Source organism: Passer montanus, unplaced genomic scaffold (assembly GCF_014805655.1).
Source record: "Passer montanus isolate IOZ18808 unplaced genomic scaffold, ASM1480565v1 scaffold168, whole genome shotgun sequence".
In the NCBI taxonomy this organism is placed as follows: Eukaryota; Metazoa; Chordata; class Aves; order Passeriformes; family Passeridae; genus Passer; species Passer montanus.
In genome coordinates, this window is record NW_024364048.1 from 500,333 (window position 1) to 525,242 (window position 24,910).

The following is a 24,910-nucleotide window of genomic DNA, read 5'->3' on the forward strand; positions in this document are numbered from 1 at the left end:
GAAGGACGTGGCTCAGCTCTCCAGGGTCAGTGGGGACAAGGACCATGGCTGCAAGAAGTCTTCTTCTACATGGTGTAGGACGTGGGGAGCTGGATGGAGGAGTGTGGGGTGAAGGTCTGTGCAGGGGGAGAGGGGGCTCCTCAGTCCCACCCTGCAGAGAGGACAGGCTCTGTGGGAGCTGTCCTGAGCACAGCCTGGGCAGATGTGCTGCTCGGGGAGCCTGGCTCATTGGAAGTGGTTGCCCAGCTTGGCTGTTCTTGTGCAAACCGAGCTCCTGCTGGGGTGGAGCTGCTCCACCTCGGGCTCACAATGGCAGTGGCACTGGGGATGCCCTGCTGGGGTCTCCTGGGAGCACGGCCTTGCTTAAACCCGGGATTAACGCGGAGAGCCGGCACGTTGCAGGGTGTTAACACCTTGTTCCATTCCCGGGGCGGTGGGAGGCACGGAGCAGGGGGCTGTGTGGTTCCTGGTGAGCAGGGCTGGCTTTGTGGTGCTGCTGCACACTGCCCCAGCACGGCGCTGGCGTTTCAGACACGGTCTGGCAGGCTTTGGGACACCTGTAATTGCAATCAGCAGCCAGGAAACACCAAGGCACGGGGCTGGAGGAAGGGGAGAGCGGGGGGTGTCCGGGCTGGGGAGGTGGGGGAGCACAAACAGCCGGCTCCAGCCTGGCCCGCTGGTCAAAGCCAGCCAGAGGGGATTCTCCTCCCCGCTCGGGGCAGTCCCACCAAAGGGCTGTGCGAGGTTTGTTTGTGGAGCACTGAGGAGAGCAGGAGCTGCCGAGGGAGCAGCAGTTCTTGCTTTTCCCAGCGCGAGTGCGCTGGCGGATCCACGGACGCGTGACCCGGAGCAGGAGGAGTCGCTGAGCAGGGAGAGGAGCAGCTCTTTGTACCACCTGTGCTGCACTGTGCTCTCCTGGCTATTTTAATAGCTAATTAATCTTGATTTGCTCGGATTTAAGAGGGCTTTTTTTCTCTTTTGGCGCATACGTGCAGCCTGTTATGTCATAAATCCCACACATTTCAGCAGATGTCATCCTGATTGTTCCCTACAGCACAGCATCCTACTAGGGAAACATTAGGGTCAGGAACTTGGATTCTTTAACCACTGGATTCGAGGAAGCCGATTTATTGTTCTTTCACAGCAGAGCAGGGTGATTTCTTCTGGACCTATATCACACTGGCAGCCAGTCTGGAGAGGTCAGGATTGCCTCAGCTCTGGAGGGTCTGTGGGCACATGAATCTCTCTTCATAAATGAACTGTTGCACCCACAGATGCCAGCGCGGGGCACTTCTGAGCGTTCAGTGCTTTTCTGTTCCTCTAGAAGCAGGAATTATTTTTGTACACTCAGTGTTTGACCTGTGTCTCATATCCTAAAATCAATACAAGTGTTCCTTGTGCTTTTTCCTTGTGTCTTTTAAAGGGTTTGAAGGAGTTTGTTCGGGGCTGGAGGAAGCAACCTTCATATCAAATAATCCTGACGTGGCGAGTTGGGGCTTTGGGTAGCTTTCTTGTGGCTATTTGTGCTGCGAAAGCTGAATAAAAAATTTGCAACTGAAAGTCTTAAAAAGTGAATTAGGGAAGTGTTGACTCCAAAGGGCCATTAGCGTGGCCTCAGCGTGGGATGTGCCTTGTTTTTCCTTGCTGCTTAATGTATAGCTGTGTCTGACCTTTTCCCCGGGTTGTTTTGGTGGGCCTGTGAAGGAGATGGCAGAAGGAAAATGTGAATTAAAACATCTTGTGTGAGGAAATTACTTTCCTGCTCTTCTCCAAAAGAAGAACACTGAAAATAAAAGAAGAGGGAGACTCCTCTCTTAGTTTGCCATCTCTAGCACTTTCAGTTCCTGTTTCCCCTTGCTGTGGTGGCAGCATTTGAATATTTCCAGGGTGTGCTGCTGTGTCTGTGTGTGCTGCAGCAGCTCTGGGGGTGCTGGCACTGCCCAGCTGCTCCCAGCAGCATCACACCAGAGCTGCCTTCTCTGTCAAACTCCTCAGCCCCTCAGCTGAGTGTTCCCTGGGCTGGGATTCCCTTCCCAGGCAGAACACAGCTTATTTCAAACTTTTGTTCGCTTTAAGTAGCTAAACCAAACTTTGCAGGCATTCCAGTTCTCAAATCTCTCTGTGGCTGGAGCTCAGGAGCTTTTTATTTTCTTTTTCAGGAATCTTTGGCGTGTTCTTCCTTCCTGCCAGCCTGTACCAGGTCTTGGAGTGCTGTCAATGGTTTTCTGCCCAGCACTGCTGGTTTGGGGCTCCTGAGCATGCCCTGGGTGGTGCCTGGCTGCAGAGGCTCCTGTGCAGCTCAGCCTGGCACAGCCAGAGCAGCCCTGTGCTCATGCTGCAGCACCCTGGGCTCACCCCAGGCTGGAGAGCACCCCAGCTGAAATGTGAGATGTGAAACGTGGCAGTGCAGCTCTGAGAGCTGCAGCCAGGAGCCCTGCAGGAGCTGGGCATCATCCTGGGGTCAGGGCTGTGCCAGGGCTGTCCCAGGGCTGTCCAGGGCTGTCCCAGGGCTGTGCCAGGGCTCCCCTCCTGCAGGGATCCTCGGGGCTCTGCTGAGCTCCAGGGAAGCCCCAGCCCTGAAGGACAGAGCAGTTTGGTGCTCTGCTGGGGCAGTCAGTGCTCCTGGGGCTCTTCCCTGGTGGATTTTCCCTTTGGAGGAGGGAGGCTTTGGGGTGAGCTGACTGCAGCTCCCCTGAAGGGAACCCCCGGGAAAGATGGGGAGTGGCTGTGGCTGGGAGATGGAGGGACAGCACCCAGGGAATGGCTTCAGTGACACAGGGCAGGGCTGGGTGGCATTTTGGGGGTTAGGAATTGTTCCCTATGAGGGTGGGCAGGCCCTGGCACAGCTGTGGCTGCCCCTGGATCCCTGGCAGTGCCCAAGGCCAGGCTGGACATTGGGGCTGGAGCAGCCTGGGGCAGTGGGAGGTGTCCCTGCCATGGCAGGGGTGGCACTGGAGGGGCTCTGAGGTCCCTTTTAACCCAAAGCATTCTGTGATTCTCCTTCCAATCAATCTGTCCCTGCTGTGTTTCTGCTGCTCACCCAAAGTGAGCACTCCCATCCCTGGTTTCAATCAGGAAGCGAGGCAGAGAGCGCCTGAGGAATAAATTCTACCTCAGATGAAACTTAATCTGTTTTTAAAGAACTCCCTCCCTCTGAAATAGAGGGGTTTGTTCCTTGCTTTTTAACAGTCCTTCCCTGAAAAGCCTCTCTTGGGGTGTCTCTCATCCTCACTCAATGATGTTGAGGTTTTTTTCTTTTTTTATTCCAAGTTTCTGGAAGCTCTGTGGTTTTCCCTGCTACACGTTTTTAATTCAGAATGCCTCAGTGAGCCTTTCCTGTTCTGAATCTCCAGAGTGCTCCATGGGGGAAAATTTAAAAAATAACATGTAAGCTTTACATAATTTACTATGAGAGTAATTGGGTTTATACAGCAGTTCATAAACCTTTAGCTGGTAAAAATCAAAGTACCCTAATCTCAAAAGCAGATGGGGGGATGTCACGGTGAAGGCTTGTGGAGTTTTCAAAGACAAATTGTTTAATTCCATCACTGCTAGGAAAATAAATAGTTGTGGTGCTCGATTGAAAACAGAAACATCCCAGAAATGAGACTTTCTTCGCTTTCAAGCATTGTTAGCTCGACAACAAAGGAAGGCAAAGCGCTCGGTGCAGAGATGTACTGGGCTTCCAGTTCCTGGGAGTGAAAGGCGAGGGCTGTGCAGCACATTTCAGCATCCCTGGGGGATGCTCGAGTGCCCTTGCTGAGGCTCTCGGGCTGCCCAGGCAGTGCTCGGTGTCTGCAGTCGTTTCCTTGTGTCTCGGGGTGGCAGGGCTGGCCCTGCTCCGTGCCCGCCCTGGGGACGCTGCTCCCCAGCCCACCCTTCAATGCTGTGTGCAGGCTGGATTGAAGGCTGGGAGCCATGCCTTGCCTGTGTAATGAAGGCTGCGTTTGTAGCCCCACAGCAAAGCTGCTCGCAGGCCAATCAGGGCTATCTGGCCAGCACATCCCCTCCCAAGTGATGGTCTTGCTTTAGTCCTAATGGCCTGATGAGATCACCTCTAATTTGTGTATCGAGCTGGTTTGTATCACATCGTTCAGAAAGAAAACAAGAAAGGGGGTAAAAAACCCCACACAGACCCAACAAAACCCTCTTTATTTCATTTTGTTCTTGCTGGACTTCAAAAGGTTGCATTATACCCAGCGTGCAGTGCCCTGTGAAAGCGCAGAGCCATTACCTCAGCCAGCAGAAAGCGAGCTCCCCTCTGCTCCAGGCTGGTGCCACTGTCAGCCCAGGAGGGGCTGGAGGGGCTCTGCTGGCTCCCTGGGCTCTGCTCTCAGCAGCCACAGCTGCTGCATCCTCCTGCCGTGGCCAAGGGAGCGAGGAGCAAGAAGAGCTGCTGGGTGGGAGCACAGAGCCAGCAGAGCAAGGAGCCAGGGTGGCTCAGGGTGCTGAGGGCAGAGCGGGGGACAGCAAGGTGCTCCCACACCGTGTGCAGGTACAGACACACACAGGAGAAAGCCCTGCTGTGTGCTCCTCTCTCCAGGAGAGCCTGCTGAGGATTTAGGGACCGTGCCAGCAGCCTGGGTGCCAGGGTGCCTCTGCCCAGGTGAGAGCGTTCTGCTCGTGCTGTTGGCTCAGCAGAGCTGGTTGTGGAGAGTGTTCCTGCAGTCTGGGGAGAGAGGACTCGGCTGTGCTGCTCAGCAGTGAGGGATCCGTTCCTGGGGGCTGAGACACAGGAGCAGAGCTGGTTGTGGAGAGTGTTTCTGTAGTTTTGGGGAGAGAGGACTCGGCTGTGCTGCTCAGCAGTGAGGGATCCGTTCCTGGGGGCTGAGACACAGGAGCAGAGCCGGGGGAGCCCAGCAATGCCCAGGGGCAGCACTCAGAGCTCTGCGTGGTGTGCTTGGGAGGAGAAGAGTGCTTTACACCAAGTGCTGTGCTATAAAGTGTAAGAAATCATGGAGCTGGGCTGTTGGGTATTTGGGAAGTGAGTGCTGACAGGGCAGGGAACCAAGCACAGCCTGGTGCTCAGTGTCTCCTGTGCATCAGCCAGCCCTTGCTTCCAGGTTGTTCCAGAGCTGAATTAACCTCAAGCTGCCTTTTTCCAAAACTGCTCTGCCTCGAAAGGAAACAAATTATTGGCAGAAATTGATTTCTTCTTAGCAGCTAACTTTTAAATCTAAAATCTTAACAAATATATGCTGCAATGATCAAAAAATGTTCCATTAACACTTTTTTATGACCTTAGCTGAGACACTTGGTAACATGCTGTTGTCCTGGGCCATTTGGATACTTTTATTTTTTGTTATTTTTACTGTTCTACACTCTTTTGTTGCTGAATCAGTTTTGCATATTGCAGCACTGGCATTTGGATTTCCCTTGAAATCTGGCAGGAGGAATTTAAGTCTTTGGAGCTCAACTTGTTGCTTTGTGCCTCCTTGCTTGTGTCCCCATGCTGGTGCAGAGCAGAGTGGGAGCCCAGGGGAGCTGACAGGGCTGAGCTCTGTCCAGGCACGTTTGGAAACTGCACTCTGCTCACGAGACCAGGTGCTGGCTGTAGAAAATGGGGCAAAATTCAGCCGTGGGAGCTGCTCCCAGCGGCTCTGGGTGTCTGTCTGGGATCAAACCCAGGTGAGAGATGCTGCTTCACCCTGGGGTGTGGACGAGCTTGGTTTGCTCTCTCAGACAGCAGGATTCACCTCCAGAGTTGTCTTGGGGCTGCCTGCATTGTGTTGGCTTTGTGTGCTGGCTTTCTTGCGGAGCTGGGCCCGCAGTTAATGCTGAGCTTCGATTTCCATGACAAGTTCTCTTCGGGGAGATTTACAGCTCAGCTGCTTTGCTTTGCCAGGCTAATGCTCTGGAATGCAGGTTGACAGTCCAGATGTGAAACCTTTCTCCTCGGAAGGAAAACAAAGGATTAAATGCATTTTAAGAGGGTTTGAAAAAAATAATTTAGGGCTGAGGCCCCGAACCCAACATCTGAAGTCTTGAAATACTGCTGGGGATGTGAAACTTCAAAATCAGGACACTTGGAAGTGCAGCCAGGCTGTGAGTTCCCTGTGGCTTTTGGAGCACCTGGCACTGCCTGTACTGGGGCTTCCTGAGGTTTTACAGAATGTCAAATAATCAAATCCTGCATCCTCGTGCCATCAGTGCAGGGTGAAGCCTGGTTTGGGTCCTGCTCCTGCTGAAAGCTGTGGAGTGTGGGGCAGCTGCAGGCTCTCCCTTGGACATGACCACATTTATTTGATTTTCACAGCTGAAGACAGAGGCTCCTGTTTTCTGATCTGACAAACTGACAACTCTCCAGCATTACCCCCGTTCCCAGGGGGTGGAGGAAGGCCCAGGTTTGTTCACCAGCATCCCCTCTGCAGGGGAAAGGTCTGACCAGGCTGCAAGGTCACGACTGGGCTGGAAAAGGGTTTAATAGTGGTGTTTAATGTCCAAACCATCATTTTAACGAGAGGAACACAATGGCCTCCGCCAAGGCATTGAATGTGAGCCTTTGTGCTGGTGGAGATTTGCACAATGCATCTGCCCCCGAATGCCCGCCTGGGTTCAGAACTGTTTGGGCTGGAAACAATGCAGCAAGAGTTCATTGTCCTCTCGGAGAAATGATGAAAACATCCAGAACTTTCTCCCTGCCCATATGGGAAGAGCAAACATGAGGAGTCTGTACTACCAGATGTCTTAAAATTGAGACCACAGCCTCAAAGGTGGGAAGGGCAGACCTTGCAGGGCAGGTCATTCTCAAGTAGCCTTGGGAAATATCGTGGGGTTTATTGGGATTTATTAAAACTGGGGTTGTAAAAAGCTTGTGGCTCTTTATTTGGGACTAACAATCCCATTGGTGTTCTGTTGTGATCAGGCTCAGGGAGCCTCTGCAGAACAGTGCCTTTGCTGGAGCAGAGGCACCTTCTGTGCACTCAGATATTTGGTGTTTGTTCTGTTCAGAAAGGTCTCTGCCTTTAGTCCAGCTCGTGGAACCACAGATGAGTGCAGGTATGCTAAAAAAGCAGGTTTAACAAATGACAAAAATGGCTTATGTTTTTCCTAGGTAAAAATCAGCAAAAAAATAAAAACCCTGGGCTAAAAGTGCCTTTTGTAGTATCAGTGTATGATTTTTTGAAGTGGGATGTTTTAAACTGAGTAATCAGAAAAAACAGCTTTGAGATTACACACATAGAACGAGGAGTTAATTTTTTGCATATATATATACATATATATTCACATTTTAAATTTAATTTCTCATTGGAAACAATGCACTTAGTCTAACAAGGCGTTGTTTGGCGTTGAGCTGCGGCTGCTGCAGCCAGGTCCTGTGCTCAGCTGTTCCCAGGCTCTGGGAGCCACGGGGACAGCCCTGCACACACAGGGAGCCCCAGCAATCTCTGCCCTCTGATAAACTCTGTTTGTGCAGCTTCACCAGGGGAGGCTTCCTTCCTGCCCTGGCCTTTGTCACACACAGTGTCCCCAGCCCTAGGCTGGGTAAATCACCCTCAGCAGGGAAGTCCTTGGGGTTCCTTCCCCTCTGGGTAAATCCAACCTCAGCACTGAATCCCTTGGGTCCTTCCAGGGGGGTAAATTCATCCTGAGCACTGCATCCCTTGTTCTCCTTCCTCTCTGGATAAATTCACCCTCAGCACTAAATCCCTTGGGATCCTTCTCCTCTGGGTAAATTCACCCTGAGCACTGAATCCCTTGGGGTTCCTTCCAGCGGGGTAAATTCATCCTCAGCAGTGAAATCCTTGGGGTTCCTTTCCCTCTTGGTAAATCCAACCTCAGCAGTGAATCCCTTGGGTCCTTCCAGGGGGTTAAATCCCCCTGAGCACTGCATCCCTCGTTCTCCTTCCCCTCTGGGTAAATCCCCCTGAGCACTGCATCCCTCGTTCTCCTTGCCCTGCAGGAAGGGACCATCCCCGAGCAGCTGGGGCAGGGCTCCCCCTGTGCCTCCCCTGCTCTGCAGAGTCCACGGGCACACAGCCACCCCAAACACCGAGCACTCAGCCACATCTGCAGAAAATCCTTGGGAGGGCATGTGGAAAGTTGGCAGAGCTCTTGGTGGAAGGAAGTGGGAAGAAAGAAAATCATTAGCTGAGGCTGGGGGGATGCGTGGACTTGAGGTCGTCTTATCTGTGCAAGTTCTTCTTGCCCCCTTTCTGTTGTTTTAACCACTTCTCTGAGTAATCAGAGCTTTTTCCATGCCTGCAGACTGGAATGGAATACTTTTGAGCCGTATTTTTGAGCTCTGGAGGTGTCTCTCTGCCTTTGGCCTGCCAGTCTCCCGGGCAGGTGGCTGGGCAGGCAGGGCACTGATGGCACCAAGGAGTGCCATCCCTGCAGGGCATCCAGCTCCTGCTACGTGCCCAGCCTTGAGCATGCTGTTAGGTGATGTATTCCTCCTGCTAATTTCCTCAATTTGTCACTGATTCCAGTAGAGCTTGATGAGGGATGTCAGCTGGAGATTAGTCCCAGATGCCTGGGCTGACCTTAGCTTTATCAGCTGCTTTCAATAGTGCAGCCATGAAGCACTTGCAAGTTTTCTGGTTCCTGCCGTGATTGATAGCCCAGCTCTGAAGTGGCTTTGCTCCTGCCCGTGCTCCAAGGGGATAATGCCCTGCAGCTGTCCCAGCAGGATGCTCTGTGCTGAGCCTCTGCTGCTCGGCTGGCTCCCTCCCAAGGCAGGGTTTGTTGCAGTGGCACTCATGTTCTGCAGCTGACCTCCCCCTGCCTCTGCCTTCTGCCCTGCTCCACATCTCCTGACAGAGCCACACCAGTGCCCCGGTGCCCAGGGGAGGCTGGGCTGTTCCAGGAGAGGTTTGCCCTCTGTGTGCAGAGCTGCAGGACCTGTGGCAGTCAGCTTTCTGCCCTTGGCAGAGGTGCTTGCTCCTTTTGACTCTGGTTTTGGGGAGCTGTCCTGGAGCTCTCGGTGCAGGGGGTGGGCTGGTGGGGGAGATCTCTCCTGCTGGCCTCGTGGCCTCTTCTGCTGTGCTTGCCACTGATGTGCCATTCCTTGGGAAGGGGCTGCAGGGTGGCATCTGCCCTGCCTCTGAACACTGAGCTCCTCCAGAAGGTGGTGTGGGCTCCCAGCCTGCACAAGCTGTGTGGATCCTGAGGCTGATGGCAGCCTTCCCCTCATCAAGAGCCAGGATAGACCCGGGATGTTTTACCCTGAATTTTGCATCTGCTCCTGCCTGATGTTGTGGCTCTGCAGAGGGTATTGGTGGGGAGCTCACTGTGCTTGAGTCACTCCTGCAGACACAGTGTAGGGTCAGGCTGGGGGAAGGTGCTCCTTGCATTTCTAAAGTGCATTTTCACTTCAAATAGAGGGAAAAGGAAAAGAAACACCAAGCCTCATCTTCCTTTAGAGGGTGAGGGTGGAAGGGCATGAGCTCTGTCCTGGGCTGGATCCCTCCGGGTGTGCTGGCTGCTGCTCCTGGGGTGTGTGCCAGGGCAGGGGCACTGCCTGCCTGCAGGGTGAAGCTGGCAGGCAGGGGCACCCTTCACTCTGAGCCCTGGAGCCAGCAGGGCTGGCCCAGCCCTGCTCTGCTGCCCAGGCTGCTCTCACCTTGGGCTCCAGCTCTGCCCGAGCACTGCTGGTCATTTTTGCCCAATCTCCTTTAATCTGCATTGAAACCACAGAATCACAGGATAATGAGGCTGGAAGAGACCTGGTGTTTTGGTTGTAGGTATTTCAGTATTTTTGTGGGGTTTTGTTGGTTTCTTTCTTTGTGAAATGGACTGGAAACCTCAGCTCGAGGTGTTCAGCAGCCAAAACAGTGTTTTATGGGGATTTGCTAAACCACCTTAGGAAATTGTGGCAGCTGATGTGTGTTTGTAATGAAAGCTGTTGATATCTATGGAAAAGGGTTGCAATGGTAAAAACTCGGGAAAAATGAGACTTGCTAGAAGAAAGCAGGGGGTGAGTGCTACCAACAATTTCTGAAGGCAGTATTTAAAAAAACCCTGCTTAGATTTTGGATAAAGGCAAAACAAACAAATCTGGGGTCTGAACCAGCTTCTGTCCTTTCATTTTCTGCTGTAAGTTTGCAGAGCACAAACACATTGCAGCAGGAGAAGTGTTTGGCTTGGCAGGGATTTGTTGGAGCATGGAAGTGGCCTTCCAGCCTCCCGGTGCTCCAGGCTCTCCTAGACATGCAGATTTTATGGCTATTTTATCTGTTAGCAGGATTTCCTTGCTTTTTCCCAGAGCCACGTCTGTAGGAAAATAATTTGGTGACGTCGTCCCTATAACGTGAAGGTTTTGCTGCAAGTTTGGGTTGCCCGGCCCCAAAATCTCTGTTTGTGTTGCTGGGGCACTTGGATTTGGGATTTGAATAGGAAGAAATGTTAATTAGAAGTGCGGAGAGCCCAGTGAGTGCTGTGGGCTTGGAGAGCCCAGAGCAGCGCCCTGGTGTGTGGCACTGGGGACTTCAGCCCCTGCTGTGAGCTGGAGGCAAATCCTGTAATTCCCACAAGAACATTTTTGTTCTGGAGCTCTGTTTGATCTCAGGTGACTGCACTGCTGTGCCTTAAGCACGGTGGGTGAAGGGAAGGGTCACTGCTTGGGAGGAACAAATGGCTTCACACTCAAATACTTCCAGGGGAGGAGACTTTTATCTCCTCCCAGATAACTGGCAGAGAAAGCTGAGTGCCCTATCATGTGAATAGAGCTCTTGCCTGCCTTGTATCACTGCGAGTCCTCAACACATCTGGGCTGAGAGCAGTTCCAGTAACATTCAAAAGCACTGTTTTGGTTGGCACACTGGGGCTGTGCTAGATGCCAATTAGTAATGGCTCTTGGAAGCAGCCTGCCTTAAAACTGTCCCTGAGCCGTTCCCCGGAGAAATTATTCAATTAAGTACAGCTAAAATTAATGTCCATGGGTTTTGTTCGAATCAAACAAAATAAGCAGCTGGAGAAGGGAAAACTTCTCAGTGTGTGCTTTTAAAATAACAGCTCTTAACTAATAACTGCGTGAGCTGGGACTGATAGCAGTGTTTGTTTTGCCAGTGTTGCTCTGTAGCTGGGGATGAGCCCTTGGATGGTCCTGGGTCACCTCCAGCATTCCCCAGGCACCATCTGCTGCTCCTGGACCTGCTTTTGGGAGGATGAAGGGTTCTGTGTCACCTCCAGCATTCCCCAGGCACCATCTGCTGCTCCTGGACCTGCTTTTGGGAGCATGAAGTGCCCTGTGTTGCCTGGGGGTGTCACAGTTTGACCCAGGTCCAGTCAGGTATTTTAGGATGGACGGATGCGGTGTGGGGTGGGAGCAGTGGGCCTGGACGTGTCCTTGGAGCAGGTGGCCAGGTTCTCTGTGGCAGAACAAGCAGGTTCCTCTCGTTTGGGCAGGTGTTAGCCCCGAGGGTTTGGCCGGGGGAGGCGTGGGCTGCTCCTGCTCCTGAGCTGGGTGCTGGGGCTGCTCCTCACTGCCAGGGCACGGCTCTGGAGCAGCTCCTCCTTCCCAGCCTGTGCCTCTGTCCCTGCTGCAAGGCTCCAGGAGCAGTCCTGGGCATGCAGAGCTGCTGTTCCTCTGGAGGAACCCCTCGGGCAGAGGCTGGCGTGGCCTGGAGCCCCTGTCCAGCAGGGCAGGGGGGGACATGTCCTTGTGCCACCTGGAGCCCGAGGAGCTGCAGGGGAGGCACTGGGGTGAGCTCCTCCCTGCAGCTCTGGCACTGCTCTCCTTTGTAACAGGGATATTCCTGTAGGAATGACAGAATTCCTGTGGGAATTACAGAAATATTCCTATAGGAATTACAAAATTCCTAACAGAAATTGTAACAGAAATATTCTTGTAGGAACGACAGAAATTCCTATGGGAATTACAGAAATATTCCTGTAGGAATGAAAAATTCCTAACAGAAATATTCCTGTAGGAATGACAGAAATTCCTGTAGGAATTACAAACTTCCTAACAGAAATATTCCTGTAGGAATTACAAAAAGCTGCCTCCAGTTCACATCCTGACACCTTCCCAGCAGGAGCCCAGACAGAGCTTCTGGACCCTCCAGGGGCCATCAGGATCCCTGTTAATTAACAGAATAAAGAGTGAGACAGCTGGAACATGGAGGAGCAGGTTGGTTTGACCCCTTGGAGAAGTTTGTCCTTTTGGAGTTTTTAGTGCTTACAGGAAGCTCTGCCAATAAGAGATTAAATGTCCTCAGTTGAGTTGGGATGGTGTGGGGAGGAATTTGGTGTTTGCTCGGCGTGCAGAGCCCATCAGAGCAGGAGGGCTGGTGTCCCAGCCCTGTGGAGCCCTGGGCACTGCTGGGGTTTGGGCCGAGCTGAAGGAGGAGAAGCCCAGGAGGGCACTCCTGTGTTGCCTTTGGCCCAGGGGCTGCAGAAACCTGCCACAGCTGCAGCCAGGGAGACAAATTAGGATTCCTGCTTTGTGGTTTTTACTGCATTTTTTCTCTTTTCACTCTGCCCTGACGTTAGAGCTGGCACATGCTGCTGGGTTCTTCAGGTTTCTGATGTACTTACATTAGCTGCAATCTTCATTTCACAGCCCTGGCACTTGGAACAATGCTTTGCTTTCTTGTTAGCGTGCAATTACGGGGTTTGGACATATAGGGGTTGGCATTCCCTGTATGATTCATTTCTTTGGTATCCAGCTCTTCTCTGAGGCACCAGAGACCTGAGGGAGGGAGGGGAAGCCTCCAGCCTCACTGTAATTGGGGTTGTGTGGGGATTTTAGCTCTCTGTGTTTTCTTAAGGCTGACTGGAGTGTCCCATGACTCAGTGGGGCAGGCCATGGAGGTGCATTACTCATTGATAAATGCTATTGAGTGATCCATACACTCCAATCCAGGGAAAATCCCAACAATGCTAAGGAAACGTTTGGTCAGCAGCAGCGCTCTGCTGAGCTGATCAAACCCCAGCTCTCTTTCTCTCTTCCAGTGGCCACCTCTGCTTGGCTTTTGGGTTTCTCACTCCACAGACAGAACGGGTGCAGGTCAAAGACGGAGTTGCCAAAACCAAACGTGGCTTTTTATGCATTTTGAAGAAAACAAGTGGAAAAAAAACCCCCAATGAATTAGTGTGAAGTCACGTATGCAGAACTCTAAAACCTGTTCCACTTCATGGCAAGAGACGGTCATCCTTCCCAAGGAATTCCTTGAGTTAAGGAGAGGGATTTAAAAAAGAAAAAACCAGCCTGGCAGAGGGAGGTGAGGAGACCTGGAAGTGCCTCTGCCTTCCTGCAGGGACTTCCCGTGGGGAATGCTGGGCTGCCTCAGCTCCTGGTCAGCCCCAGAACCTCCTGCCTGCCTGGTGGCTGGATGGATGGATGGATGGACGATGGATGATGGATGGATGATGGATGATGGATGGATGGATGGATGGATGTTCCTCTTCTAGGGAATCTTCTGGGCTGGACTTCTGGTTCAGCTGGGAGTGGGGTCAGAACTTCCTTGTGCTTCCTCCCCATTCCAGCTGCTCAGATCTCCAGGTCCTGCTGTGAGCCCTCCAGAATTCCCCAGGTCCCAGCTGAGACATCAAAGGGCTGGGTGCTCGTTGGGCTGTGGGCTGTGTGTTGGGTGAAGTGCCCTGCTCCCCTGGAGCCTGACTGTGTCACAAAACATGTTTGTTTATATATACATATATATATATATATATATGTATATGGAGAAATGCTTCTTGCAGGATGTCCAGGGCAGCCCTTGGCTTCAGCAGTGAGTCCTGGCAGGGGGATGGGAAAGGAGAGGCTCTACACAGAATCCCAACTGCAGTGCCTTGGGCTTTGAAATGATGACAGAAAATTTCCCTGCTCACATTTGTTCTCGTTTAGCTACAGCTTGTTCACCAGGATGTTTTTCAAGGAGGGTCTGGTCAGTGCTGGCAGAGGAAAGTCTCCAATTTCCCAAGCATGCTTATCACTTTGTCCTTGACAACGATGGGAACTTGCAGCACTTTTTTTGGTGGAGAGGCAAACATGAGCAGTCCTGCCCTTGCAGGCAGCATTGTCCTGCTCTTCCTGTGTGCTGAATCACGCAGGACAGATAAAGTTTCCCCAAAATATTGTTGGCTTTGCAGATGTCAGACCTGGGAAAGTTGGGTGGAAGGGGGAGGAGAGTGAATATCTGAGCTGCAAACTGAGCAAACCTTGCAGCTCAAACAAATGCCTCCCATCCCCTGGGAGAATGTGTGTTGGTGTAGGATGGACAACACTGAGTGCAGCAGTATTGATGAACAATAAGTTCAGAAATCAGGAGGGTTTGTGTCTGGCACAGAGCAGGTTGGGGGGTGCATGGGTCAATGCAGAGGGTAAAACCCAGGGGAGGGTGGAGCTTTTCCCTCTGCCCTCCCTTCCTGGGGATTCAGGGGTGGTTTGGGCTGCAGGACAGGCATCAGGAGTTCATGCTTGAGGAAAGCTGTGTGTCTTCAAAGTCCAGGGGTTTTTAGATGCTGATATCATTTTCCATAGGGGTTCACAGGAGATGACAGAGTGTTAGTGGAGCAGATGGAAACATGCACTGCAGGATGGTGCTTAAATGTCTCAGCTCTCCGGGAGAGCAAAACCTCCGTGCTCCATGTGCCTGGGACACTTCCTATGTGCTGCAGAACTCTGATAATTTTATGTGGGTTTTGTTATCTCTGTGTACAATCAGACTGCTTTTATCTGTGTTTGATACTGTGCTTGTTCCTTGATAAGACTTGAGAACATAAACACCCTTCATAATAAACATCTGGGGCCTGAGGGAACAGCTGGAGCTGTGTCAGGAGAGCTTTAGGTTGGATTTTAGGGAAGGGTTCTTCCCCAGAGGTGCTGGCACTGCCCAGGCTGCCCAGGGAATGGGCACAGCCCCGAGGCTGCCAGAGCTCCAGGAGCCTTTGGACAGGGTGGGATTGTTGGGGGTCTGGGCAGGGGCAGGGGCTGCACTGGGTGATCCTGGGGGTCCCTTTGTGTGATCTGCTCTGGGAAGGTGAATGGTGCAGAAAACCATTGCCAGGCAATTCCTGGTGCCACAGGGATGACAGCAGGGAAGCTGCAAGGACTAATGTCACGCACTGGCACGACTCTTGTAAGGACAGCTCCTTGTGTCACAGGGAAGTTTGGGAAGCACAAGGAATGCCCTCTCTCTTCACTGTCATCCCTTTTCCTTGTAGAGACAGCTGGGAAATCTCCTGGTTGAAGGAATACAGTCAGACCAATAAAGGCTCAGTGATAAGGGCCCTGTCCTGCAGATGATTGTGTCCTTCCAGTGTTCTTTAGCCCTCTGCCATCACCATTCAGGGCTGTGATCCATACTTCTGGGCAGGATGTCACTTTGTGTCTGCTCTGACTTCTGCTTTTGTTGCTCCTGGCAGGGCTCCCTCAGGGCAGAGCTGCAGTGCCAGGAGCTGCTGGGGCACAGAGGAGCCCAGGGCACGGCCACTGTCCCCAGGCCTGGCTCAAAGGCAGACAGGGCTTGCAGAGACCAGGATCAGCAGTGGGGAGGGTGGAACCAGGGCGAGAGGCTGAGCAGCAGCTCTCTCTTGGCTGCTGTCCTCTCCTGATCTGCCGTGCACAGTGAACCTCTCCTACCTGGTGTGTGCAGGCAGCAGGAGCTCTGGCTCTGTGTTCCAGGGAAATCAGAGCGGAACAGGCAGCGAGAGGGAAATTCAGTGCCTGATTGTGGCTTTTCATTTTGAGCCATGCCATCAACCACTCTCAGTGTAAGCCTTGTACCAGCTCTGCTTTCCATGACAAAATTAAAGCCATCAGTTACAGGAGGTTGAGGGTGGCTTGGCTTCAAGTGTTCCTTTCTCCTCTCTTAAAATTTGATGGAGGGGAAGCTTTGCCCGCTTTTCTTTTCCCAGAGGACCTTCTGGGCTGCGGGGAGAGCTGCCAGACCCACAGCTCCAGGAGGGAGCCGAGGCCGGAGTTGTGGCCTCAGTGGCTGCGTGGTCAGGACTGCACTGAGTGCTCCCAGAAGCCTTTATGAAGATGGTGGATGTGGTTTGGTGAGGGTGTCGTGACCAAGTGTTGAGATGCTGTTCCAGGGACTGAAATTCCAGATTTCCTATGGCACAGGCACTCATTCTCTCACTTTGGCTCGGTGAGGGAGTTCTCAGCTCTGTGGCTGCCACCATCCTGTCCTCCCTGACCTCCTAGACTGATGCTGCTGTTCCAGGCTGTATTTTTTCCTCCACTTCAGGCTCTTGCAGTGGAGCACTGCACTGAATCTGGAGTCTCTGCTGTGCTGTCCCCCAGGATTTGGACCTTCCAGTGGTGTGAGCACCGCTGTGTCCCGCTGGGGGATGCAGCTCCTTCCCCTGGGGGGCTCTGAGCAGGAGGGTGGCTGAGCGGGGTGCTGTGGGCTCAGACTGAGTGTTGCTGTTCCTCTCTCTGCAGAGATCATCGATGACCTGACGAGCCTGGTGGAGAGCACGGACGGCCGGCTGCGCAGCCAGACCCGCCACGTCAAGGTGGTGGAGAGGAAATCGACGTCGTGCGGTAGGGAACGCAGCACAGCCTCCCCCCCGGGCTGCCCTGGGGCTGGGCCACGCTGGGCAGAGCTGCAGAGCTGCAGGGGGCTGCTAAAAGGATCTCCTCCGTGGATCCACCTGGGCAGCACAGGATGAACCAAAGTGCTCCCAAAATGCACGAGCGCTCCCTGGGCTCAGCTCTGCTCCATGTGCAGATTGCAGTTCAGTGTCCAATCCCAGCTTTGGGCCATGCTTGTTTTCCCTCTCCAGCCCACGCTGTTTGTGCTCTTGGGCCTGAAACTTGTATGGATTGTCCTTGGTCCCCAGCAGGAGCAGGAATTGTTCTGTCTCCCTGCTCTGTGCACAGCTCACCATCCCGTACTGTGAAGCTCAGACCTGCTCACTAAAGCAGCACAGAACCTGAAAAATAGAAAAGCTGAAACTTAAGGCATCACCAGGGCAGTTCTTCACTGATGATGTGCAGTTATTAACTGTTGCTAATTGCTGTGCAATGCTCCCCCCCGAGGAGAGCTTCTTTCACAGGCACAAACCCCAGCACTCCAAACATCTCCAGCAGCTCTGCCTGGCTGTGCTGAAGGGCTGCTGCAGTTAATTCCCTTGAGCCATTTGACTGCAGCGTTGCACAATGTCCTGATTGTAAGAAATGGTTTGAAATTAGAGCGGTGCATGTTAATTAGCTTTACACAAACTTGCTACCAGCTCTCACAAAGCTGGCGCAGCAGGGAGCAGGGCCACAGGAGGTGTCCTGCAGGAATGAGCTCCTAGCCCAGCAGCACTCAGAGCCTGCCAGGCATGAAATCCTTCCTGGTGACTCCTGCAGGGATGTGCAAGCTGCTCAGGCTAAGCTGGCCTCCCTGTGCAGAGAGCCAAGGACAGCCAGCCACAGGCAGCGTGGGATGGTGGCAGAAGATGCCTTTGTGTGGGGAGAGGGATGGCTGAGGGATGAAGTCCCTGGGGAGGTGGTGGCACTTCAGTTCTGGTTCTGGTCTCCCTGGGTTTTACTGTGCTAGAAGATTCACAGTGCTCTACAGAATCTTGACTTGCAGTCAGAAGTTGTTGGAATTGGGGTTGTGTAGTTCAGTAAAGAGAAAGGCAAGGGCTGACGGGGTCACAGCCTGGCTGTGGCTGGTGGGAGGTTTCTCTCTGTGCAGTGAGGTTTCTCTCTGTGCAGTAAGGTTTCTGTGCAGTGAGGTTTCACTCTGTGCAATGAGGTTTCTATGCAGTGAGGTTTCTCTCTGTGCAGTGAGGTTTCTCTCTGTGCAATGAGGTTTCTGTGCAGTGAGGTTTCTCTCTGTGCAATGAGGTTTCACTCTGTGCAATGAGGTTTCTGTGCAGTGAGGTTTCTCTCTGTGCAATGAGGTTTCACTCTGTGCAGTGAGGTTTCTGTGCAGTGAGGTTTCTCTCTGTGGAGTGAGGCTCTGCCTGCAGAGCTCCCCAGCTTAGCCTGGCAATGAAGCATCTTTCCAGCACTGACAATTCCAGGGATTTATTTGGTTCCCCATCCGTGGTAAGGTTTTGACAGTAAAGAGAAAGGCAAGGGCTGACGGGCTCTGCAATGAGGTTTCTCTGCAGGGAGGTTTCTCTCTGTGCAGTGAGGTTTCTCTCTGTGCAGTGAGGTTTCTGTGCAGTGAGGTTTCTCTCTGTGCAGTGAGGTTTCTGTGCAGTGAGGTTTCTCTCTGTGCAGTGAGGCTCTGCCTGCAGAGCTCCCCAGCTTAGCCTGGCAATGAAGCATCTTTCCAGCACTGACAATTCCAGGGATTTATTTGGTTCCCCATCCGTGGTAAGGTTTTGAAAGCTTGGTTGATGGAGGTTGATGAAAACCTGTGGCTTCTTCTGGAGGTTAAAGTTGACTTGTCAGAGTCATTTGTCTCCGAGTTCTCCCTCCCAACTGCAGATGGAATTAAAGGCGTGACTGCGGAGTTCATGACTGACTCTTTTATTTTACATCTTGAATGTTGATGCAAGATGGATTTAATTTAAAACTAAGTGCACTTGAATGATGCTGAGCACCCCTGTGTGCCTTTGGAGTCTCCCCTTAATTCCTGTGGCTTTGTTTTCCTCACGAGTCCGGGGCAGCTCAGCTTGATGGGGGGTGGGCAGGCGGTCAGTCCTGTGGGGTCCAGGAGGGATTTCTCCCCATTTTTAGGCTCCTCGTGCAAGTGCAGCCCCAGACATGTTGCATGATGGTGAGGCTGTCTCTCTAACTGGGCAAGCCCATCCTGGCTGCCTGGGGAATCTCAGAGGAGGAGGAGGAGGATGGGAGAAGGAAGGCTGGGAGGATCCTGGCCTGGATTCCATGGGGGTGACCTCTCTCTCTTTGCACATTGAAAAACATTTGGCTTTGGTGAGAAGTGCTGCCTCTGGTGCCTGTCCCCTCTGCTCCCTAGGTCTTCCTGTGTTTGCATAACAATTTGGGCACAAGTCAACCCCAGATTGCCTCAGCTGCTTCCTCTGCCCAGGGGCGAGTCCGGGGCAGCTCAGCTCGATGGGGGGGGGGCAGGCGGTCAGTCCTGTGGGGTCCAGGAGGGATTTCTCCCCATTTTTAGGCTCCTCGTGCAAGTGCAGCCCCAGACATGTTGCATGATGGTGAGGCTGTCTCTCTAACTGGGCAAGCCCATCCTGGCTGCCTGGGGAATCTCAGAGGAGGAGGAGGAGGATGGGAGAAGGAAGGCTGGGAGGATCCTGGCCTGGATTCCACGGGGGTGGCCTCTCTCACCCTTTGCACATTGAAAAACATTTGGCTTTGGTGAGAAGTGCTGCCTCCGGTGCCTGTCCCCTCTGCTCCCTAGGTCTTCCTGTGTTTGCATAACAATTTGGGCACAAGTCAACCCCAGATTGCCTCAGCTGCTTCCTCTGCCCAGGGGCAGCAGTGCTGAGCACACAGGGTTCAGCAGCAGTGCTCCCATCCCCTTCCAGCCTCACCCTGGCACTGGGATGAGCTGTGCCCTGGGGTCAGAAATACCCTCCCTGTACATTGGTGAGCCCTGGGGTGAGCCCAGGCAGCAGGAAAACTGTCAGAGTGCCTGTGTGTCATTAGCAGGTCAGAACCTCAGGAACTCTTTGGGCTTGGTGTCTCACTTTGGATTAGAGCAGGGTGAAGTGCTCAGCCCCCCTCCTTGCTCCCCTGTCCTTGCTCAGAGCCAGTCTCCCCTCTGTTCCAGCCTCTGGCTGGTAATGTGTTTCCCCCTCCTTTTTGAAATCGTGATGTCTTCTTATTGTGCTGCTGAGTGCTGTGCTGGAGCCACGGGCTGTGGGTACAAGCAGAGCACACTGGCTGCAATAATGGAATAATCCCTGTTTTACAAGCAGGAATGTAATGCATTAATGGGTGTGTCTTTGTTAGCAGCCAGTATAATCATAAAATCAAAGTATTGCTGGTGAAGCCCAACTTCAATCAATATTTCAACATCTCCCTCTCATGCAAACCTCGTTTCCAGCTGTGGGGGCTGCTCCCAGTGCCTTGGGGCCGTGCCCTTGGCACTGCCAGCCTGGCACAGCCTGGCACAGCCCCTCAGGTTGTGCTGGGGCTGTTCCACTCACAGCCTGCTTGCAGTGCCACTCCTCTGGCTGCCCAGGGCTGCTGCCAGTGCCAGCCCTGGCCGTGCCCAGGGAAGGCTGGCCTGTCCCCCAGGGCCTCGGGCAGCCCCACCCTGGTGGCACTGGGCACTCCCAGGGATTGCAGCGGAAGGAGAGCTGCGGGACGGGGTCCAGCCTGCTGCATTTGTGAAATGATTGTTGAAAATCATCCCTCATCCGCAGGCACATGTTCACACGCTGCCTGGCATTGTTTCCTCCCTCCCCAGTGAGTGCTGGGACATACAAGTCTCAGACCTCAGGAAGAGGCACTGAGCTGCCAGCAGGTGCTCACACAGCTCACACGGGCAGGTGCCAGGCTGCCCGGGCAGCTCTGCTCCAGGAATGCCTGCTGCACAGCCCTCACCTCCCAGCCCCACACTGCTGCTCCTGGGCTGCTTTCTCCTCTCTCCCCCAGTCTGGGCACCTGTAGGGCTTTCTGCACAGTAACACCAACCATTTCTCAATAAATGCTTCTATTAGAAACTTTAACCCTTAGAACGTTCTCTTAAAACTGCATTTAAAAATTTGCAAATAAATTGAAGTGTAATTAATGCAGACATGCTGAGGGAAACAGGGGTTTGGTGCTCTGGGGTAACTTTGCCCCATCCCTGAGTCTTGCAGTGGGATTTTTTGTTTGGTTATTTCCCCAAAGACCACGAGCAGGCAGCTCCCTGCAGGCAGCATGGTTAGGCCAGGCTTTGGCTGTGATCAGAGCATCCTCAGGTGCTTGTGTCTGGATTTGCCAAGGGGATTTTGGTGGCTCAGGCACGGCTGGCAGCCCTGCTGGCAGAGGTGACCTGTGCAGAGGTGGCTGCACCTCAGCTGTGCCATGTGTGACTCAGAACGGCTCTTCGGGTCCTGCTGAAGAAGGAATTTTGGGGAGGGGAGCTGGGCACTGCTGGTTCTGCTCCTGGTCCCACCCCAGTCACCCTCTGGTGTTCCCCTGCAGCCAGGGAGAAAAGCTGGCTCTGCAACCCAGAAAACCATGACTTTGTCACAGTAAAAACAAGGAAAAAAAGGAAAAAGAGAAAAAAAAGAGGGAGCTTTTATTTCTGATGGATGGGCCCGTGTCCATCCCCTCCCAGGCAGCCTGAGGGCAGCAGATCACCTTCTCCCTGTGCATCCTTCAGATAAAGGAGCAGGAGGAGCGAGTCCCGTGCCGGGGCAGGAGCGGTGTCCCGGGGAGCACAGAGCGTCTGTCCGTCCCGTCTGCTCCTGTTCCACAAGGTGGCAATGCAATCCATGTCCTCGCCCAGCCCCAGGTGAGGGCTGGGCTCCTTTGCTCCCTGCCCAGGGAGGGCTGGCTGCCAAAGGCAGGCTGCAAACTGCACCAGGTTAATCTCTGCCAGCTGGGTGACTTCTGGTAATCTTGCCAAAACACCTGAATTGAAACCAGGGCTTTGCTAAACCCTTTAACTGGAGCTTTTGGAAGGTTTGGTTTGTTTTAAAACAGGGTAGCTTGGATTGTATAAGGTTTCCTCTAGAAAATAATGATTCATGCAGGCTGGGGCCTTTTCCTGCCAGGTTCGGTGATCTCTCTGTTCTGAGTTTCGCTGATTTTTGCCATGGATTTAATTTGTTTTATAAATTACGATGGCAGCTGCTCAGGTTTGTTCCTCTGTGTGTTTAGATGAGCAAGTCCCCATCCATTTGCTTTTTGCTCAGTGGGGAGGAGGAGCTGGCTGAGCTGCCATGGAATCAGCCTTTCCTGCAGTCTGACTCTTGGGGTCACGCTGATATTGCTGACAGTGCCCTGCCCTGAGTCACCTCTGCAGCCTGTGGTGGCATGGCATTTCTTGGCCTGGCAATTTAGAGCTTTTCCTGAGATGGGGCTGTGCTGGTGGCAGTGTCCCCAGCCTGCAGTGCCCCTGTGCCCTCCAGCCAGCTCCTGGCCCTGCTCTTCCTCCTCCTCCTCCTCCTCACACTCGCTGTATTCACTTCCCAAATATCTGCTCGTGCTGAGGTGTTGGAATGGATTCAGCTGATGAAAGAGGATGGCCCTAAGCAGTCACAAAAACGATTTTTTAGTAAAAAAAGGTGGTTTGGATTTGCTTTATGAGTCCCAGGTGGGAAGCACAGCATGTCCTGTGCTGTCAGCCCTGTGTGTGCTGAGCAGGAAATGATGGGACCTTCTGGGTCACAGGATCCCTTCAAGATAAATTTCTGAGAACAAGCTTGTTTTTTCCCCCCCATTACTCCTATTGGAAGGCTGAAATGGTCATAAACTTATTTCCAGCCTGGACCTGTCAGGGATACTTCATGATGCCCACGTGCAGCCCTTGTTCTGCTGTCCTGAATAGTTCCTTCCTCTTTTTGTACTTTTTCCCTCAAATGTGTGTGTCCAAGAGATCACTCAGTGTGCCCTCCCAGCTTTGTTTTGCAGGGCTGAACAAGTGTCTTTACATTTTAATCTCCTAAATTAATCTGTTTCCTGCCAAGTCTTTTTTTTTTTATACTTCTTCCTACTTAAACCTTTTGGGTGTTTAACCAAGTGCAGCATCCCTGGAGCTGCTCACAGCTCTGGCTGTCTGTAAACCTGTGACCTGGCCTGTCCAGCAGCTCCAGCTCTTCCCTGGCTCCTGGAAATACTGCAAGTCCAGCACGTTGATGCCTCAGTCATTTTGGTTTTGAGCTGTTTCCTTGGGCCTTTCTCACTCTTGAGCATTTCCCACTCAAGTTCATTTTCTTTCCAACTCAGAGCAAAAGCTATTGTTTATCCCCAGAGCGTGGCTTCCTCTCCCATCCCATGGAATTTCAGCCTTCCTCCATTCATCTTCACAGTTACCCACTTTTTCCCCTGTCCAGTCCCAGCTTTCCTGTGCTGGTGCTGCTTTCCAGCTTTGTGTCAGCAGCAGACTTCATTAGCACACTTACTTCTTGTGCCAAGGTCATTAATAAAAGCATTTAATAAGCTCAGCCTGCTGACCATTCCTGGAGGAGCTCTGCCAGTGACCTCCATCCATTCTGAGCCTTCTTTCAACGCCACTTCCCCTTCCACCAGTTCCCTGCCCTTCCAGCTCTGCTAATCCCCAGTTTTCATTCCAGGCTTTCCCCTCTGGGGCTCTATCCCTGCTGAAGCCTGCGTGGGGAGGATCTGTCTCACTTCCTCCGTCTACAAAACTCACTACCTGGCCAGCTGACCTGCTCACCTCTGTGTGATCTGATTTCCCCCCAGTGCACTCCCAGGGGTTTCTGCCCTCTTTCCTGTTTGGTTTCATGTTCTGCTCAGCCTTGGCTGGCTCTGGAGCCTCATCCTGCCCAGGCTGGCTGGACAGGCTGGGGATGCTCACAGCTGTTTCTTCCTTACATCCTGGGGGTGGCAGTTGTGTGGGTGCTGCAGTTCCCCTCTGGCTCTGGAGGGATCCCCGATTTTGGGACACATGTCCAGCTAAGGCTCAGGGTGAGGGGAGGGCCTGGGTGCACCAGTCCTGCCTTCATTCCTGGTTTAAGGACACCTGAGAGTGGCATTCAGGGACTGGGCTGGGAGATGTCAGTCAGGCAGAGGCTGAAGCCTGGAGCAGTGAAATGCCACCCCTCCCCATCAGGAGACAGGGAGAGGGGGAGCAAAAGGCAATCAAGATCTTCTTAATTACATTTGCATATGCAGCTGTTCAAACAGAGAGAACTCCACCAGTGCCTGCTCATTCCTATCAGGAGATTTGGAGCAGCTGTTGTCAGCCCACGTAGTGGATCCTACAAATCTGGGCTGAAATAAGCCCCTGGGCACCCTGCTCACCCCAGCTGTCCATCACTGCAAAAGGCCAAGCAATTAATTGGATTTCAATATTGAAAAAGTGGAATTGTGTGAAACGTCCAAGCGCGACTGCTTACAGCTCGGTTTCCAAGGATACGTGTTGCAGAATTAAATCATTAATTTATATTTCTGAAAACAGTGATGAAATGTGTTAATTTGTACATTACCAAAGAGGCTCAAACTTGCCTCCTTCTGCCTTTTCTTTCCTAATGTGCTCAATGACAAAATAATTGCTCTCCCTGATCTGGAGCTGCAACACAACGGTGTTCAGGCTCGGGGATTTCGTGCCACGTTCAAACCTGAATTGGGGGGGAAATCAGCTGGGTGAAACATTCCTGCAGACTGAAATTGTGCCTTCGTCTTTGGCTGAGCCTTCTGCAGCCTCCCCCGGGGGTGCTGCCCTGGGTGCCCCGGGGCAGGGCCGTGCTGGGCAGGCAGTGCCAGCATTGGAGCTGTGCTTGCCCAGCCCCGGGCACTGCGGGACACAACAATGCTCTGAGGATGTGGGCAGGGGGAAATGGCTCTGCCAGGGACAAGTGGTTGTGTTGTCTCTTCAGGGCTTGGTGAGATGCGTGGAGGATGCTGATCCCACCAGAACCCGGGGATATAAATCAGCAGGGGCTGGGATCTCAGAGATTTCTTGTTTTGCAAATGGGCACGTGGGGAGAGCAGTAAGAAAGCCCTGCCCTTGTGGGGGATTGGTCAGGACTGGGGCCAGGGGGGCATTTCTGGTGTTGCTTTAGGGGATGTACTGACTTAAGGTGAAAACCAAGATTTTGTGCAGCCCTGGGGAAGATACCCTCACTGTCACTGTCACCTGGGCTACCTGTGTGCCTGCCAGGTCCAGGTGGGCTCTGCAACCTCACTGTCACTGTCACCTGGGACCTGTCACCTGTGTGCCTGCCAGGTCCAGGTGGGCTCTGCACCCTCACTGTCACTGTCACCTGTCACCTGTGTGCCTGCCAGGTCCAGGTGGGCTCTGCACCCTTTGCTCAGTGTCACACGCAGGGTGGGTGCTGGGTGTCACACAGGGTGGCAGTGTCACACTGAAGCTGTTGTGCCATCCCGGAGCTGCTGTTTGCAGTGACCTCCACACCTTCCTGTGGCCCTGCAAGGTCACAGCTGCTTGTGAGCCCAGCTGGATGCTGGTGG

The 24,910-nt window shown here is 53.0% G+C and overlaps 1 protein-coding gene across 2 annotated transcripts in view; it reads left to right on the plus strand.

The window, feature by feature from the left end:
• Window positions 1-24,910, plus strand: part of STX8 (syntaxin 8) — a 94,375-nt gene that overhangs the window by 31,888 nt on the left and 37,577 nt on the right. For both annotated transcript variants that reach the window (XM_039703743.1, XM_039703744.1), the window contains exon 7: window positions 16,334-16,435. In XM_039703743.1, the coding sequence (XP_039559677.1) occupies window positions 16,334-16,435 (102 nt within the window). The remainder of the gene's footprint in view (window positions 1-16,333; window positions 16,436-24,910) is intronic.